This window comes from Oncorhynchus gorbuscha, linkage group LG06, assembly GCF_021184085.1.
Source record: "Oncorhynchus gorbuscha isolate QuinsamMale2020 ecotype Even-year linkage group LG06, OgorEven_v1.0, whole genome shotgun sequence".
NCBI classification, from domain to species: domain Eukaryota; kingdom Metazoa; phylum Chordata; class Actinopteri; order Salmoniformes; family Salmonidae; genus Oncorhynchus; species Oncorhynchus gorbuscha.
Window position 1 is genome coordinate 55,802,070 of NC_060178.1, and position 17,992 is coordinate 55,820,061.

The 17,992-nt window shown below is 38.3% G+C and overlaps 1 protein-coding gene across 1 annotated transcript; it reads left to right on the forward strand.

Moving 5' to 3' along the window:
• Positions 1 to 2,722: 2,722 nt before the first annotated feature.
• LOC124038117 (protein FAM204A-like) lies at positions 2,723 to 17,725 on the forward strand. Its single transcript, XM_046353597.1, has 5 exons — positions 2,723 to 2,732; positions 3,651 to 3,753; positions 5,613 to 5,702; positions 16,891 to 17,000; positions 17,368 to 17,725. The coding sequence occupies exons 3-5, from the start codon at positions 5,676 to 5,678 to the stop codon at positions 17,477 to 17,479; spliced, it is 249 nt and encodes an 82-aa protein (XP_046209553.1). The 5' UTR covers positions 2,723 to 2,732; positions 3,651 to 3,753; positions 5,613 to 5,675; the 3' UTR covers positions 17,480 to 17,725.
• Positions 17,726 to 17,992: the final 267 nt, after the last annotated feature.

Here is a 17,992-nt window from a genome sequence, read left to right on the forward strand (position 1 = left end):
CTGTCTTCTCCAGCAGGTGGCGATTTGGATTTTTTTTGTTCACCAAGCGAGGAGTTTTTGTTAGGTCATTGAGAGTGTCGAATTTGGCAAACAAAAAATGTGATGGCGTATTTGCTACATATGGCTGATTTGATCGAATATAAGTTTCGTAATGATTAAGTTGTTACGAGTGTACTGATATAAGTAGGACACGTGACATACCGGCAACTTTGAGAGAAAAAACACTTTATATCAGACTTGCGCCTGGTCGTTACTCGTTACCACAGCCACAAAGTCATAAAACCCGCCTACAATTTATCTTCTAAATATGTGATTTTAAACCTTGCTTGAGAAATGTATTTTTTTTTAAGTTTTTTTTTTTTTTTTACAATTTTAGTGGAAAACAATTACAGTAAGGTACTTAAGTGTTACCAAGAGAATTTGGTATTGTGAACTTTTTTTAACACACACAAATACAGCTCCATATGTTCTGTAAAATGTAGGAAAATACGGCTAAGCCTGTAGACAGTTAAACTGGCAGACTGTATTGTCTTGTGGTATAGTTAGCGCTCGGGAAAACGTAGTACAACATAAGGACAGTACCAAAACAGCTTGATTTAAATTGCATTCGGAAATTATTCAGACCCCTTGACTTCGACATTTTGCTACGTTACAGCCTTATTCTAAAATTGATAACATTGCTTTTTGAATGCCAAGAGTGTGCAAATATGTTTCAAGGAAAGGGTGGCTACTTCGAAGAATCTCAAATATAAAATATATGTTGACGCTTTTTTGGTTTCTACATCATTTCATATGTGCTATTTCACAGTTTTGATATCTTCACTTTTATTCTACAATGTGAAAACATAACATAAAGAAAAACCCTTGAATGAGTAGGTGTGTCCAAACTTTTGCCTGGCACTCTAACTGTATACATATCTGCCAACATTTCTAGAAACCTGTTTTCGCTTTGTCGTTATGGAATATTGTGTGTAGATTGATGAGGACATGTTTTTATTTAATCAATTTTAGAATAAAGCTGTAACGGAGAAAAATGTAGAAGTCAAGGGGTCTGAATACTTTCCGAATGCAATTTAAATCAAGCTGTTTTGGTACTGTCCTTATGTTGTACTACGTTTTCCCGAGCGCTAACTATACCACAAGACAATACAGTCCGTAATAAAATTTGGGTCTGAATACTTTCCGAATGCACTGTAGGGAAGGGGCATGCAAGCAGATGAGGAAATGTGGCTAGAATGGAAGAAATTATAGTGAACACCTAGTGAACACCTGCATAAGGGCGAAGGTAAACCAAGGAGAAGACTCACTATCCTCCCTGTGCCTAATGAAAAAACACAACCCTCCCCAAAGCATTGTTTGGGTTGTGACAATTCTACTCTTTTTTGGCAAGTTATCTCTCTACAATTCTGTTAATTCTACCAGGGACAAGTGTTCAACATCTCTGTAATAATCTGAGATGCGCATTGCAATTGTAGCCTAATAAAGACGACCTGGAACGCAACCATGGGGTTTGGCGCATCGATAGAAGAACAGTTCTCATTGGTAGAAGTGACATTGTTTTACCCAATCAGAGCGGTTGTTTTGCAAGAGTCATAGTGTCCACCAGGAAGTGAAAAGGTTTACAATCTTTGATTTTGTAAAAAAAAAAATAGGTATACCAGTTTGTTTTGGATTATGACTAACACGTCATAACCCGAGCATACATCGTTGTTGATTTGCCCTTCTCAACATGTATAGCGGACTTTTACCGAAAGGTCTGACCGATGCAGAAATTAGTTCAGATGATGAAGACGACCAAGGTGTTGCAAATCAAGAAATAGCCGCAGCTAACGTTCCAGGTCCTGCAGTTGGACTTTCGCGTGGTCTTAAGCAAAATTGTGTTACACTTGGAGACACAAGTTATTCTTGTATCCAGCCCTTCATAGAAAATGACCTGTGTTTGGATTTCCGATGAGAATTGGCAAGAATGTGAAGTGTTGCACCACCTTTCAAAAGCAAGTAAAATGTGGATAGGCTACTCATTTGAAAAGCGACATTGTATGTTTTAAAGTGACTAAAGACACTAACGTGATATACACATCACGCAAAAATAATTTATTAACTGTTAAAAATGAGGGTTTTCATGATGTGGGTTAAATGCTTTTGTTATTGCTAATTGTGAACGGTTGCACTTCATGTTCTTTAGAAATTTAAAGAGCAACAGAAGAAAAAATGTGAGATCAACACAATGAAGCTCCCCCAAAAAAGACAGCAGAGAAAAGGACGATATAAGAAAGGTGAATTGCACTTTTTAACACATACCCACAATAGCCACTGAAGATAAAGATCAATGAGATCTTTGCTCTGGTCAGATGTAAGCCTAACCTACTTGACCTATCTATCACATAAATAAGGGAAAACCAGAGCAGAGGGGTCATCCTGTGTCCAAGTGTCTCATGATCCTTGTTTTTTAAAGTGCCTATTCACTGACTTTCATTTGTCCTTGTTCAATTCTGATTCTGATTATAATTTAGTTAATAGTCTTCTAGCTATAAAGGTTGAACTGGAATGGATCCACGGGAAACATAATTAAATTATATACAATTACATCAAAAGTCACTGAAAAAAAATAGTCCACCAGTCTAACCCTTTTCATTGTTTTTGAAGGGATATAACCACAGTGCCGTTTTATATTTCTGAGGTCATGAGTCATGACACAATACAACAAAGGGTGATTTTTCAAACAATGAAAGGTAATGTAGGCTATATCTATTTTTGAAAATGTAATTGTATTACATACAGTTGAAGTCGTAAGTTTACATACACTTAGGTTGGAGTCATTAAAGCTAATTTTTCAACCACTCCACAAATGCCTTGTTAACAAACTATAGTTTTGGCAAGTCGGTTAGGACATCTACTTTGTGCATGACACAAGTAATTTTTCCAACAATTGTTTACAGACATATTATTTCACTTAATTCACTGTATCACAATTCCAGTGGGAAGTTTACATACACTAAATTGACTGTGCCTTTAAGCAGCTTGGAAAATTCTAGAAAATAATGTCATGGCTTAGAAGCTTCTGATAGGCTAATTGACATCATTTGAGGTGAACCTATGGATGTATTTCAAGGCCTACCTTCAAACTCAGTGCCTCTTTGCTTGACATCATGGGGAAATCATAAGAAATCAGTGAAGACCACAGTTGTGATCCTAACTGACCTAAGACAGGGAATTTTTACTAGGATTAAATGTCAGGAATTGTTCAACTGAGTTTAAATGTATTTGGCTCAGGTGTTTGTAAACTTCTGACTTCAACTGTAGCTCTACAATAAACTCTTCAATGCTGAGTCCCAGTACTTCACCCACTACAGCTCGCATACTTTCTTCCATGGATTTTAGAATCGTGGAAACTCTCTCTAGTCCATGCTTAGGCTACACCAATCCTATGCTTTTTAATCCATGACGGAAGGTGTTCAAGTGCAGACTTCTGAAAAATGGTGGTGAATCGGGACATAGCCTTGTTGGTGTAGGCCTACCTAATAGCCTATTTTACTAGGGCTTTCTAAAAATTGGATGGGTACTTATCACCCATGTATATTCTAAACATATGCTGTAGTCTTGTACTGAACCGATAATGAACATGAACACAAATTTTTTTTTCTCAGCAGAGAACCTCAAGCGGAGCATGAAAGGCATTGGGATGGGCTTACGCAGTACTTTGGCATCAATGATAGATTTCAACCCCCTGCCTGTAGCAAGCCTGCTCCCAAGGTAACAAAGATGTCTGCCACATTACTCGCCTGCCTGTCTGTGTTTAATGCCGTCAAGTTATGGTAAAAGCATCGAATGTGTTCTGTCTTTCCATATCCATGCATGTGTAACTTCTCATTGTTTTATCAAATATGACAGGTGGATTAAGAGGTTTTTAGACTCAAATCTGACATTGAGTAAAATATAAAAGATAGTGTTAAATGTAATGATGAGATTACCTTAATCTTGGCATTGGGATGATTCTCCACTGTCCTTTTAGGTTGAGATTAATGTAAGATGTAGATTTGCTCTAGAGAGAAGTGTATGTACTGAATGTCTGTACAAAGATGTGACAGCTCCTGCACACCTTGTTACTGTTTGTGGAAAGCTCCGTATACAACAATAACATAGCCTTTCACACTTTGAGTAGCCTAATTGTCAGACCCATGAATCTAGCCTACAGGGGCATGGATCTAGCCTGCAGAGCACTAGCTTAGGCTATATTTTTGGGAAATGATGTATGGAAAATGGAATCACAGACAGTCACCTGCTTTTGTTTTTGTGTGTCTCAGCCCTGCATCTATGTGCAGGAAAGTGCTGGCGAATAGCTGTAGTGTGTGTGTCATAAGATAAGCAACTCTTGGAAAAATGAGTTTATTTCTAAATGGATTCAAGTAAGAAATTAAGTTATGTACTTGATAAGTCTGATGTAATAGAACAAGAAAGAGACATTTTTAGATGTAAATTGCCATGTAAGCAAAGTGGTTGCAAATATAATAATGGTGTATAAGATGGGGAATTTGTCCTAATTCAATTGGAAGTTCTAGTAATGCTGATTTGGAGTGTTATTTGAATGCACGATCTCAAAGTACCATAAAATTGAATTTTTGCTGCATTTTTTTCTCATTCTCAAAAGAGGAGGCCTACTTTGAATGGATAAGATATAATTAACAAGAAGCTGAATTAAACAGAACTTGTCAAGTCAACATAACGAGAAGGTCTTGCTCCTCCATGTTCAAACATTCTCATTAGTGATCAATGTCATTTAGATATTCATATTACATTAACAAATGTTAAGTCAATTACACACTAGGCACAAAATATTTTCTTTGAGACATGCACATTCAGTCTATAATTCAGTTCACATTGCCAGAAAAAAGGCTACTGTAAAGTTGTGGTGGTAGTAGAAGTTTGTATATATGTAGTTATTACTACCATCTTTCATTTCATTATTAGGTTTTTCCAAATTCATTTGAGGGATGAGTGTGCGTCCATAAACAACTTGAGTCTTTATATATTGCCATTTAGCAGACACTTTTATCCTCAGCAACTTGCAGTCATGCGTGCATACATTTTATATATATGTGGGCCCAGGAATCAAACCCACAATCCTGGCGTTGCAATCGCCATGCTTTACCAACTGAACCACACAGGGCCATGAGTCCTTGAATCATTTTTATGAAGATGCTTCAGAGCAGGCTCCGCTAATATAGAAGTAGAACATCTTGCCTGTCATGTGCCCTGTGAAAGATTTTTGGAGAAATGCTCTTTACTGTACTACTTCGGATAGTCTCCTTTTTTAGGGAACCACCCTGCCATCAGTGACCAGGGGCATCTTTGCCCTCTCCCCTGCCCCAGTCTGTAATGGAAATGTATAATTAAAGTCACATTTATGTTTGGTGGTAACCCCCCCCCCCCCCCAAAAAAAAAGAAGATTTCCCTTCTAATATCCAATCAAAAAGGTTTTCATTTGTGAAGGAAAATCTACATATTTGTATTAATAGCAATCGTATAAAAAATAAGGCCCGGGGGAAGTTACTCTTAGATTCCCCCCCCCCCTTTCTATTTCTAAAATCACAAAATGTTCCCCTTCTCTCCAGTCCAGCCTAGAAAAGAGCATAGAGAGCGCCATCGCTGAAGGGGACTTTGGGAAGGCGGAGGAGATGAGCGACAGACTCGCCACTCGAGAGGTACGTTGCACTGATAAGAGATCTTTGGGGCGCTCCCGCTGTGACAAATCAAACTAATGGGTCCGTGGCCATTTCTTCCTGCAAAGACATAGGGGAACAAAAACACACACAGGCACACTTGATTGAGAAGTCCTGCAGCCCTTTTCCATTGAGTTAATGGAAATCCCTCCCCCTTAGTTTTGAAGTGTGGCAGTGTCTAAAGGACTTTTGGCTCTGCTTTTAATGAAGGGGTACATTGCCTTCAAGCCAACTTTTAAAACATTTTCAAGGTGCAAGTTTCATACCTTTGAAGTGCACACGTCCCTAAATGCAATGCCTGCAGTTTTGAAACCACTCGTCTCGGCAGGCATCATGGATCAAGCGGTTTGAAGCTAATTTAGTAGAGAATGTAGCCCACGCACCCATAATTGCAGTTAAAAAGACACAGCTACTACTTTTCATAGTTGGGGATTACAGTATGTTCAATTGTCACAACTAGAGGTGAGAGATGTGATGCTTTTATAGAAGCAGTGATATTCATGCATCTGTACAGCATACACACTTAAGTCTGTCAGCCATGTACCTAAACCTTAATTCAGATAAACACTTAAATTTCAACAAAGGTTAGGCAATGCACGCAAAATCGTCATACTCTATCAAACATTAAAACCTAGTTCTCTATTAAAAATGTTGATGAGGGACACGCAGGGTAAGTGATTTGATTTTACATGCCAGCAGACTGATGTTGAAGGCTGATTCTTGTACCCAGCATAAAACAGACGATAAAACACAATAATGCAAATGGACAAAAAAAAGGTTAGAGAAATTAAAATTAAAAACTTGCTTTGTGGCTGACAAAGTGGCACCTGTAGTTCCAGAAAGCCTCTTAGAGTACTAGTGAATTTGGGCAGACTTAGCTGAGGTTCTTTGCCTCTCTGTCACCTCCCTTGTAGCTTGCCAGGAACATGAAGGATGGGCTTGACAGCATTCTGGCAGCCATAGCTCAGTATGTATCTGTGTTTACCTCATGCTCAGAACAGTGAATTGACTGAAGTTTTCAAGAAATTCTCACATACAACAAAATTGGTGAGTAAGAAACTGCATTCATTGTTCTGTAATGCCTGGTAACATTTAGCCCAATATCAGCCTGTCTGTAAAATTGTCTAAATGACAATGAGAGCTAATGACAAGTGACCTACAAATTACACCGAGTTCTTGTAAATAGATAGGAAAATACAGCAGCATACAGTACCATGAATGAGTAGGAAATAGACATTTCACCATTTATTCTACTGTAGTATGTTGACCATGTTGCACAGAAGGGGATACTGATCTGTTACTGCTGCAATATCCCTTTTCAAATATGTTTTCCTCCGTCTCTTTAGTGGATGTTGTACCAAATATACTGTATCTACGGTAGAGGGTAAACTTGAGAGAAGTGTAGTTTGCTACAGATGGCTCAAGTGGTGGATGCTGGCAGCGTCAAGGTTGCGGCTTCATTTCCTAGATAAATAATAGCATGTGGCATATTAAACATGCTCTGGGGAAATGTGCGTAGAAGTGGAGCGTTTCATACCCACGTCTAATTCTTCCTGAGTTCAACCTCATTGCACTTTGCAAATGATGATTGAGACACTAGTGTTGACTCTGGACAGTCCTATGGTGACAAACATTTAGTGGATCAATATTCCCAACTGTGGTCAGAATACATTTCAAGGTTATTATTGAAGCGTCTCATTTGATACGGTATGTAATGGCTTATTTGTTTAATTTGTTTACAGTCATAACACTTGAGACATTATTATGGCAGGCTTTTTAGTGGAGGAATAGTACCATGTTTTCGTAATGGAAAGAAAGGAAAGGGATTTAGACAGCTGTGAATTACTAAAGAGGGCTGTGTCTGTCCCCCAGGGCATTGATTGTAAAGAAACACAGTTCACAGTGTACCAGGTTGTCACAGTATTTGAATTCTCAATCTACCAGCATTGCTTTTCGAACCAAAGTGAAATGTCTGACGATGTTCCTCCAATAAAGGAATTGTTTGTTTCTGCTGTGTTTTTGAGCTCGCGACAATCAATTCATTATTTTTTTGTTGACTTTGAATCTGAATATTAAAACAATTTGGTAAAACCCTTTTTTTAAGGCTTCTTAGAAATTCTCTGATACATGTGCTTTCATCTGTTCGAGTTCTAAAATACACTGCTAGAATATTACAGGTTGCTTTGAGATTGTCTCCATTAAACTATATATTTAAATATTCTCCAAAGTCTGAAATTCTTTGTTTCAAATACTTTTGAAAGCTCGGTTCTTCTTAAAAGTTCAAGTTAAGTATTAAGTCCACCAAAATATGACACAAAGCAATCACATTTCTTCTTAGGTATCTGTTCATATTATTAACTGGTACCTTACTGAGGCAGTGTTGTTTCGAAGGAAGCTCTTTCGTTTTCATCCCTAATACCTTTACATTTTAGAAAACCATTGTTTGCAGATAGGTTTGGCAATGTTTCTTCTTTTCTCACATGCAGTTTGGTTTGTTGATCTTTTGCAGAGCCGTACTTTTCTTGTTGTTTCTCAAAGGCTGGCTTAGACGTCCCAAAATACTAGGAATAGCTTCTGGCCCCTAAAGTACTTCTTAATATTAGTTCAGTAGATTGAGTGGTGCAAGTCTTCCAATTAGGGCACTTGCGACGCCATCCTTTGATTATTGAACATTATTTTACACAGCTGTAAGTTGCATATGGAGTAATTAATTTCCTTAATTAGCATAATATTAAGTGCTATATATAACTCGCTCACCCTCTGTCAGGAGAGTTGATAGGATCCGGCAGCTCATACTTAAAAGATGGATTCCAGAAAGCATTCCTGAAAAATGAAACAAAGACTGTAGTCAGTTAAAACTTATATCCAATAATACAGAAACTGTTATAAGCATTCATAACAGCTCATAGCTTCTTATAACTGCCTACACAAATGCATAAATGCCCATTATTCATTCATAATACACTATGAATGAGTTTAACAGCTAGCCTTATGTAAAATAGCTAAGCACAACTTAATCCAATGGTGATTGTAATTCACTCTCTTCAGCGGACTTCCATCCTGCAACAATTGAGCACATCCCTCTCCTCTACAAACCGAGCAATAAGCTCCCTTTTTTAAATATTTTGTTTTTTACTCTGAGGCAGTACTTTTTATATAATAAGTGAAAATAATACAAGACAAAAGACTGTCACACCGTGTTAGTGCTTCCAGTTTCCCCTTAGCAGTGATCACAGCTATTAGCGTACATTACCACTTCAAAACAGAAACTCTATATTCTGACACAATAGGGGGGTGTCATGTCCTTTTCATGAGTTCCAGAAGCGAAAGAATATGGAAATGATGGAAAGAAACACCTGCATGGTTCATCAAACACTTGGCTAACCACTGGTAGTCTAAAGTACAGAACCCAGAGAAATTACACTCTTCAACACACCATAGAGAGATGGTTAGGAGTGACATTTCTGAACACAGAAAGACAAGCCAAATTATCCACAGGTGCTGCTCGTGGCAATAACTAGCAAATTAAGTCACCTGACGTTAGATAATTTTATGACTGAGAGATAGGCCTAGAGACATGCAAATGGTGGTTGCTTGAAGGCCCAGATATATTGTGTCCACAGGCTAACTTGCATCTTTACTTCTCATACCACTCAAAATGGTATGATATTATTATGAACCTAATTTATTCTACCATTTCAATGAAGCCAGAGATACAGTACCAGTCAAGTTTTTTATTTCTTTTAATAATAATAATATAATAATAATATATGCCATTTAGCAGACGCTTTTATCCAAAGCGACTTACAGTCATGTGTGCATAATTTTAATTTGGACTATTTACTAGATTGTAGAATAATAGTGAATATATCAAAACTCTGAAATAACACATGGAATCATGTAGTAACCAAAATAGTGTTAAACAAATCAAAATATATTTTAGATTTTAAATTCTTCAAAGTAGCCACCTGCCTTGATGACAGCTTGGCACACTCTTCGCATTCTCTCAACCAGCTTCATGAGGATTGCTTTTCCAGCCGTCTTGAAGTAGTTCCCACATATGCTAAGCACTTTGTTGGCTGCTTTTCCTTCACTCTGCGGTCCAATTCATCCCAAACCATCTCAATTGGAGGCCAGGTCATCTGATGCAGCACTCCATCATTCTCCTTGGTCAAATAGCCCTTACACAGCCTGGAGGTGTGTTTTGGGTCATTGTCCTGTTGAAAAGCAAATAATAGTCCCACTAAGTGCAAACGAGATGGAATGGTGTATCGCTGCTGAATGCTGTGGTAGCTATGCTGGTTAAGTGTGCCTTGAATTCTAAATAAATCACACAGTGTCACCATCAAAGCACTATCACACCACCACCTCCGTGTTTCACGGTGGGAAGCACACATGTGGAGATCTGTTCACCTACTCTGTGTTCACAAAGACACAACGGTTGAAACCAAAAGTCTCCAATTTGGAAAAAATCCATAAAATCACAAGATTTTTAATGAATTTATTTGCAAATTATGGTGGAAAATAAGTATTTGGTCACCTACAAACAAGCACGATTTCTGGCTCTCACAGACCAGGCTCCTCTGTCCTCCACTCGTTACCTGTATTAATGGCACCTGTTTGAACTTGTTATCAGTATAAAATACACCTGTCCACAACCTCAAACAGTCACACTCCAAACTCCACTATGGCCAAGACCAAAGAGCTTTCAAAGGACACCAGAAACAAAATTGTGGTCCTGCACCAGGCTGGGAAGACTGAATCTGCTTTAGAGGAGTTCTGCATGGAGGAATGGACCAAAATATCAGCAACCGTGTGTGAAAACCTTGTGAAGACTTACAGAAAACATTTGACCTCTGTCATTGCCAACATAGGGTATATAACAAAGTATTGAGAAACTTTTGTTATTGACCAAATACTTATTTTCCACCATAATTTGCAAATAAATTCATTAAAAATCCTACAAAGTGATTTTTCTGGATTTTTTTCTTCTCATTTTGTCTGTCATCGTTGAAGTGTACCTATGATTAAAATTACAGGCCTCTCATCTTTAAGTGGGAGAACTTGCACAATTGGTGGCTGACTAAATACTTTTTTGCCCCACTAACTCTGGGTCTTCCTCTCCAGTTTCATCATAGCGCTTGATGGTTTTTGCGACTGCACTTGAAGAAAGTTCTTGTTTCTTACACTTTCTTGAAATGTTTGATATTGACTGACCTTCATGTCTTAAGGTAATGATGGACTATCGTTTCTCATTGCTTATTTGAGCGCTTGCCATAATATGGACTTGGTGTTTTACCAAATAGGGCTGTCTTCTGTATACCACCCCTACCTTGTTGCAACACAACTGATTGGCTCAAACGCATTAAGAAGGAAAGAAATCCCAAAAATGAACTTTTAATGAGGCACTCCTGTTAATTGGAGTGCATTCCAGGTGACTACCTCATGATGCTGGTTGAGAAAATGCCAAGAGTGTGCCAAGCTGTCATCAAGGCTACTTTGAAGAATCTCAAATATACACTTCTACAATGTAGAAAATATATTTTTTAAATAATGAAAAACCCTGGAATGAGTAGGTTTGTCAACTTTTTACTGGTACTGTATATTAAGAAAGAAACCCATACCACCATGGCATGCATTGCTTTGGTAACCACTGTTTAAGTACTGTAAAGCAAAGGTTGCACAACGTGGCTATTTAGGTGAGAAGAGGAGCTGAACTAAGACTATTTCATGTTATTTTGATGTTTTCTCTTTTCAGTACCTTTCCCTGTAATGCCACATTTTTTAATGAGCATTGCTTTTGTGCAAAACACTCGTTATCAGATTTAAGCTGTGCCCGCCCCACATCAGAAAATGAGGCTCTCTTCCTCTCTCCTGCAAGGCCCCCGGGCGACTGAGAAACAGTTAAGGAAAGTCTCTTCTTCGTTCCTTTTTCCTTCAGCATAAGCAATTCATCACAGAATGAACTCTTATTGTATGTATCTCTGGATGACTCACATGCAATTTCTGCTCATTAATTTTGAAATGGATTTTGTGAAATGGGTACTAAGCTTTTATCAAATGCTTGGGAATCTCATTTAGATTATTGTATTTCATTAATTACTTGATAGGCAAAGCATACTTTTCAATGTAGATTTTTTTTGTGCTGTTTAATTAATTAGCATGTTTTCTCTTTTAATTAAAGCAATTTTTTTATTAAAGCCCACAGCAAAACACATATATAATTTGTTTGTAATTAGGCCTTAATTGGTGGTAGTGGAAGCTTAGCACCCTTAGTTTCTTTTTTCATGATTGCCATTTTATTGCCAGTCAGTCATTAATTAAACTGTTTTTCTAATTAGCTTATAAAACTGTTGATGGCACATTATTGTAAGTATGAGTTCAAAGCTTGCTAATAAGCCTTCCCTACTCAGAAGAGGCAAGATAATGGAATATGCACAAAGCGGGCAAACTTTCAGACTCTTTTTCAGTCCCTAAAGATGACAGTATCTAGCATCAGATTATTAGGGAACAGAAAAATAGAGACATGCATTATACCACTGGTAGTTCGGCAATATATTCCCAGGAGTGGCTCTCTTTTTGCATGTCATGTAATGCTGTTTGTCAAATTGGCAGCAAGATGACATAAACCTCTTACACGACTGCCCCCTGAATGACAATAATGCTCATCTTTATTGAGAGAATATGGCAATGCATCCTGAATATAAAAAAATGATAAGGGGAGGATATACAGCTCATGGCTTTGATTAGATAAGCAGTCAAATGGTCTCACCAGACAACCAATGCCAGTAATGCTTTGATGTACTTAGATGTTTTTTAACAGCTACAGAATAAGGACTATTCGTCATCACAAAAAAAATAGGACTGAAATTCCGTATTGACCAAGGTTCGCCCACGTCCCAGGAACCGGTTCCAGCGACTGCCAACACAACACCTTAGCTGTTACACCAAGAGATCTAAAACCTCTTGATGAGGTTGCTATGTGTTGGATTAAAGTCGTGTCACTACCCCTCTTCTTCCCCATCTCAAGTTCCTAATGCCTGGGCACACCTTCGATGGCCTCACGGTAGCGCCATCACACTTCTGGCACCAATTCGCAAATTAGGTGGTAGCCCTGACCGTGACTCAAACTTGGGTCATTGGCTTGTCAATCCAACTCCTCGTAGCCTTTATGCCAAGATAAACTCAGGACCTCTTGATGAGGTAGCTACTCACTACAATATATTGCATACAGTGTTTTCAACTTACATATTGAACAATTTAACATACTTGATTACATTGTATGTTTATTCATACTGTAATTATTGTTTAACATGTTCTCACCTGAGATTTTGACTCACCACCTCTTGGTTCACGGCAGTCCAATCACCTGCTACGTGTTATAAACGTCCCTGGGACAAACCGGGAACCAGACAACTGCCAGGGTCGATGACACAATGTCCAAATAACGTTCAGGGGACCATTGGACAAACCGGGAACTATTAAAAACATCCCGGAGAGAACGTTCCCTTGGGACCATCACACAACATCCTAAGGAGTAGTAAAATTAAAGTCCTGCAAATGTCCTGACATGGTCCTCTGTGACGTCCTGGGAACTTACAGGGAACTAGACCAAGGTCCCCTCAGAGAACATTCCTTTGGGACCATCACGCAATGTTAGAATGTTTTTAGAAAGTCCAGTGGGATAATAATCGCTTCGTAACCATTGAGGGACCTAATGGAAACATTGCCGCATGTCTCCAGGACGTCCCCAGTTTGCTGGGCTTCACTCAAATCATTGTCGAGACTTGTTCTTATCAACATAGTCATTTCTTTGTTTAACTTGCACCGATAGGACAACCAATAATTGGAAATAGATTAAATGGCATCAAAGCAATTTAGTGGACAGACTGCCTTATGCTTCATTGTCGCAGTAATGCTTTTACATGGCATAAACAAGGTCAAGTTGAAGTATAGCAATCTGACTTTTCAGACTAGAAACCCATTTTCCTTTTTTCCCTCCCTACCTCGATTCTTCGAAATTAGACTGAAATTACATATGAGCTGCCTAATCTGATATTTATTCCATTCTTATATAGCCCTGCTTTCCAAAGTTGACTAAGGCCACATTATTTAGGCATTAAGGTAGTGTGATAAGGGAATTAGGCTGGTCATTAATCGTTTACACGTCAAATGCAGCGGAGCAGCTCGGGGTGGTGATTTAGCGAGGCAAAGCCACATAGCCCCTGTTAATCCACCTCTCACATGTTTTAATTGGAAGAGGCTTCCCAGGATAGGACATTTTATGAATGGGTTTAAGGCCATTTCTTCCTTAAAGCCATCATTTATTTCATATTGTTAATACCAGCCTGAACACTTTATTAATATAGAGAAGCATTTACGTTAAGTTGAATCTTCTCTCCCTACCATTGTCTTTTGAAGCTGCTGTTGTTTTTGTAATGTGTATCTTGGAATATCCAAGGATTCTGAGAAATGCACAGAGTTATCAGTAAATCATTGTGATGACAATGAACTCATGTTGGTAAACTGGTTGAAATACCTGCAGGATCCCCAATGTCTTGAATACATTGGAAGGGATTCCATTTGTCACTGACAGAAGCCACATCCCTGCTGTCTATGCATTAGGCTGTGCCGCAGCATAGAAGTCAACTCAAAGGGGACTGTGATCGATAACTTTCATTGTGTCAATACAATGGACATGCCTTATCACGGCCTTATCTTTAACATGGCCTGTGCTGAAGTGATATATAGTATAGCGAGGCCACATATTTCGGATTCCACTTGAATCTCTATGACAACCCAAACATGAGTGACAACAGAAAGTGGTACTATTGATTTAACTTTCCTAGTGGTTCTAAGCTACTGCAGCAGCGGCAGTATAATGCAGCAAATAATTTGCCGCCTGCAAACCTTCCAAAGGTCACAGTATTAATCCTTTGAATAAACCTTGTGTTAAACAGAGGCTATGCTCACGACAGAATTGAAAGAAAAGAAAATGGTTTTGGGAAAAAAAATAGAAGGTATCGGACACTAAATCTTCATTTTAACATTGGTCTTACGGAAACATGGAATAGGCTTGTATGACTGCCTTAAACAAAGAACGGATGAGGTTTTTGTGTCGAATAGGCCCATTTCTTTTCTAGCTTTGTATTTTTATTCTGGCAGCAAATGTTTTCATTTCTGCTGGCTTGTGATTTGAAAGGATTTGGCACTAAGACACACACAAGGGGAGGGGGAGAAAAAATCCTGAAAAGTGGATCAAAAAAGTAAATGAAAAATAATGTCATATTACAGAAAATATGAGAGGCTAATTTGTACCGACTTTTTGCTAATTTTGTTCTCGCCACAGAAAGAGGAGCCGTCACCTGCTCGGCGCCACAGCGCTGACAGTGCCAGTGATCCATGAAATAAGCTGCCGCTGGCTTTGTTCAGATAAGAATGAACAAATCTGCACAATGTACTGCTCTCGGAATCTCATTTTCATACTTGCATGCAGGCTAAAAGAAATAAGCTGTTTGCAGGCTTGATTAATCAGACATTTGAGGGCTTTTTTTGTCTCTTTGATCTGTTCTGTCGCCTAGGTAACTTGGTTGACATTAATGTTGAGCCCCAGTAAAGACAATCAGGGATGTAGACTGCATTGCTAAAAAAAAAAAAATGTAAAGACCTTTACCTCTTTAACTGCTCAGCGGCTGAAAGAGAAGAGGGGGGAGGGGGTTTTAATTATGTCAAAGTGTCAATGTGTCAGTGTCTTTTGGGGGGGGGGGGGTTTAGGAAGGTGTGGTTTCTAGACATTTTGAATTTCAAATGCTCCCCACAGGAGAGCAGGTTAATGTGGGTAATCCTTGTGTTACAAAAAATATACATATCTGGTTGTAAAGCTCAAGGAGCCATTTAGCATCTTCCAATTTCATTATATTTTCTCTCAAAACAGATGCCTTTTACCCAACGACTTTATTTTTGGCAAATGTGTGAACGCAGGAGAATTGTCAACAATTGAATAAACCTTCAGATTTATGATCCCAGCCTGTGCCACATCCAAGCAAAAGCATTTAGCACCTACACCACTTAAACATGGTGCTCAAAACGCCCTGGTATTATCTGCTGGCAAATCTACTCTCAACATGAGAATGATCACCCATTGTAACTTTCCCTTTCTCCAGAGTTCTGTCTAGAAAACATGATTTTATAGGCCTTTAAAACCTATAAAAAATTGCAAGGAATTAGAAAACTGTCATAGTATGTTAGCTTCAGGTTATGCAGACGCTTTTACAAATCTTCCAAGTGACTGTATAGATGAATGCCTCGAGGGCCCAGCCGGAGCCCAGTACTTGCAGCCAGCTGAAACCCTTATCTTAAATCCAAGCAAAGTACCATTAATCTTTTTGAAAGACCTTTATGGCTTTTAATGTATCCCAAATTAGAACATTTTACACCCTTGGTTCCTGAAATATGGTGATAAAAAGCCTTTAGAGTTAAATGTTTCCTGGCTACTTGCACTGTCCTGCTTAATCCCAACATTTAGTCTTTCTAATAAAGTTTATCCCACTTAATTATAATTATTTTTTAAATTGACTAGCATGTTTTTGTTGTTGAGAAATTGTGGCACATTTCTTCACTACCTTTTAAAAAAAAAACTTTTTTCCAGATTGTACTCTATGAATGTTAGAAATAATTACCTAAAGGTTTGGAGATTTGTTCCAAGTGTAGAGTGACTGGATGTAGCTTTTTGTTTCCTGTGCTTCTGTGTGACTGGGGTTATTGGGATTATTCTGCTCAACAATACATGCACTTCCTCACTGATATTTGAACAAAATGTTTTTGCCACTTGCAGTCATGGTCATTCCTTTAACTTCTGATTTAAAGATCTGCACGTTTCAAATAAAATCTTGCCTTTTACTGTACATTCAAACGATGAAATATTACGGTAGTCATGGTAAATGGTTGACTGTCTTATTTTGATTACTGTTAAGCAGTTGAATGTGTGTTTTACTATGTTTTTTTTCTTCACCAACCCACAATCTAGGTGCCGTCATTGCATCATGGTCAGGGTGAGACAAAACGGGAACCGGACGCACTCATGAGAAGCCACCCTGACATATCAGTTGGAAGAGCTCTGCTTGCCAGAGAGACTGATTTACATCATCTAATGGGTCTTCTCTTTCAATAGTTGGCTGTGAAAATTGCGCAAGCCACCGATTGCCGTGACTTTGTGCAAAGCAAACAGGAAGTGGAGGCTTCGCGGGCAGCCCAGAAAAGGAAGAAACAAATCGCTTGGGGGTTTGTCTTTTTACTCTCTTCCCCACAATTATCTCCCTAATTTACACTAAATCGCAGTTTGTTAGCGACATTTGTTATGCGTATTTGGCTAGCTTGCCAGATTCTTTCTTACTTATTTCATGCACAGGTATAAATACATGCTAGGGTTTGACTATACAGAGAAAGTGTGTACTGTAGCCATCACTTAACATTAGACGGGCACTTTTGAACTGTCACAGTGGATGTCATGGTAAGAATATGTGTATAATGTGTTATGCTAATGTCTATGAACAAGCTCTCAAGAACATGGAAATATGTTTAATTCAGATTCATTTTTGTTGTTATAATTTATAAGTTTTGCTAAATCAGTATTTTAACATCGATTCAGGTTTGAAGCCAAGCAAAGATGGGAAACCAAAATGCAACATGGGCTATATGTGACTTTGTCTTCACTGAAGAGAAAGAAAATGAAGATTTGTGTATTTTCTCAGTTAATTTAATGACGTTTGTGTTAACATTTTTCTTTTGCATATTATGTTTTCTTCACGTTTGTACCATCATGTTTGTGAAATTGTCAAGATACTGTACACAACTAACAATAAAACATCTGTAAAAAAAAAAAAATGAATTTATGGAATGTTCAAATAAATTCTGAGCACTCCATGGTGGCAGCTTTATGTGCTGTTTTCCATTACATATCTCTGATTATTTTCTTTTAGCATTTCGGGGATTTTTTCCCCTTCAAATTAAATCTGGTGTACATTACTGGATGATGCGTTTATTCATTGCTGTAAAGTGGGTTAATCATGAAGGTGCTCCTTTCTTCTGAGGAGGTAGAGAAAGAAAAGATTAGGTTCCTAATGCAATCTACAGGATAATGTGCGATAGGATTTGCCAGTGCAAAATGAAATTTGGCTGCTGTAAACTGTTGTGAGCAGTCGTAAACTGTGTGAACAGAGGGACATGAAACAGAGGCTTTGCTGTTGGCCTTCACCCATGCTGAGAGAGATGTC

What these genes read in the sequence shown, in the direction of transcription:
- LOC124038117 (XM_046353597.1), top strand. Translation starts at nt 5,676, where the DNA reads ATGAGCGACAGACTCGCCACTCGAGAG. An exon ending in ACAGACTCGCCACTCGAGAG is followed by an intron (nt 5,703 to 16,890) that starts GTACGTTGCACT and finishes CTCTTTCAATAG; the next exon opens with TTGGCTGTGAAAATTGCGCA. An exon ending in AAGAAACAAATCGCTTGGGG is followed by an intron (nt 17,001 to 17,367) that starts GTTTGTCTTTTT and finishes ACATCGATTCAG; the next exon opens with GTTTGAAGCCAAGCAAAGAT.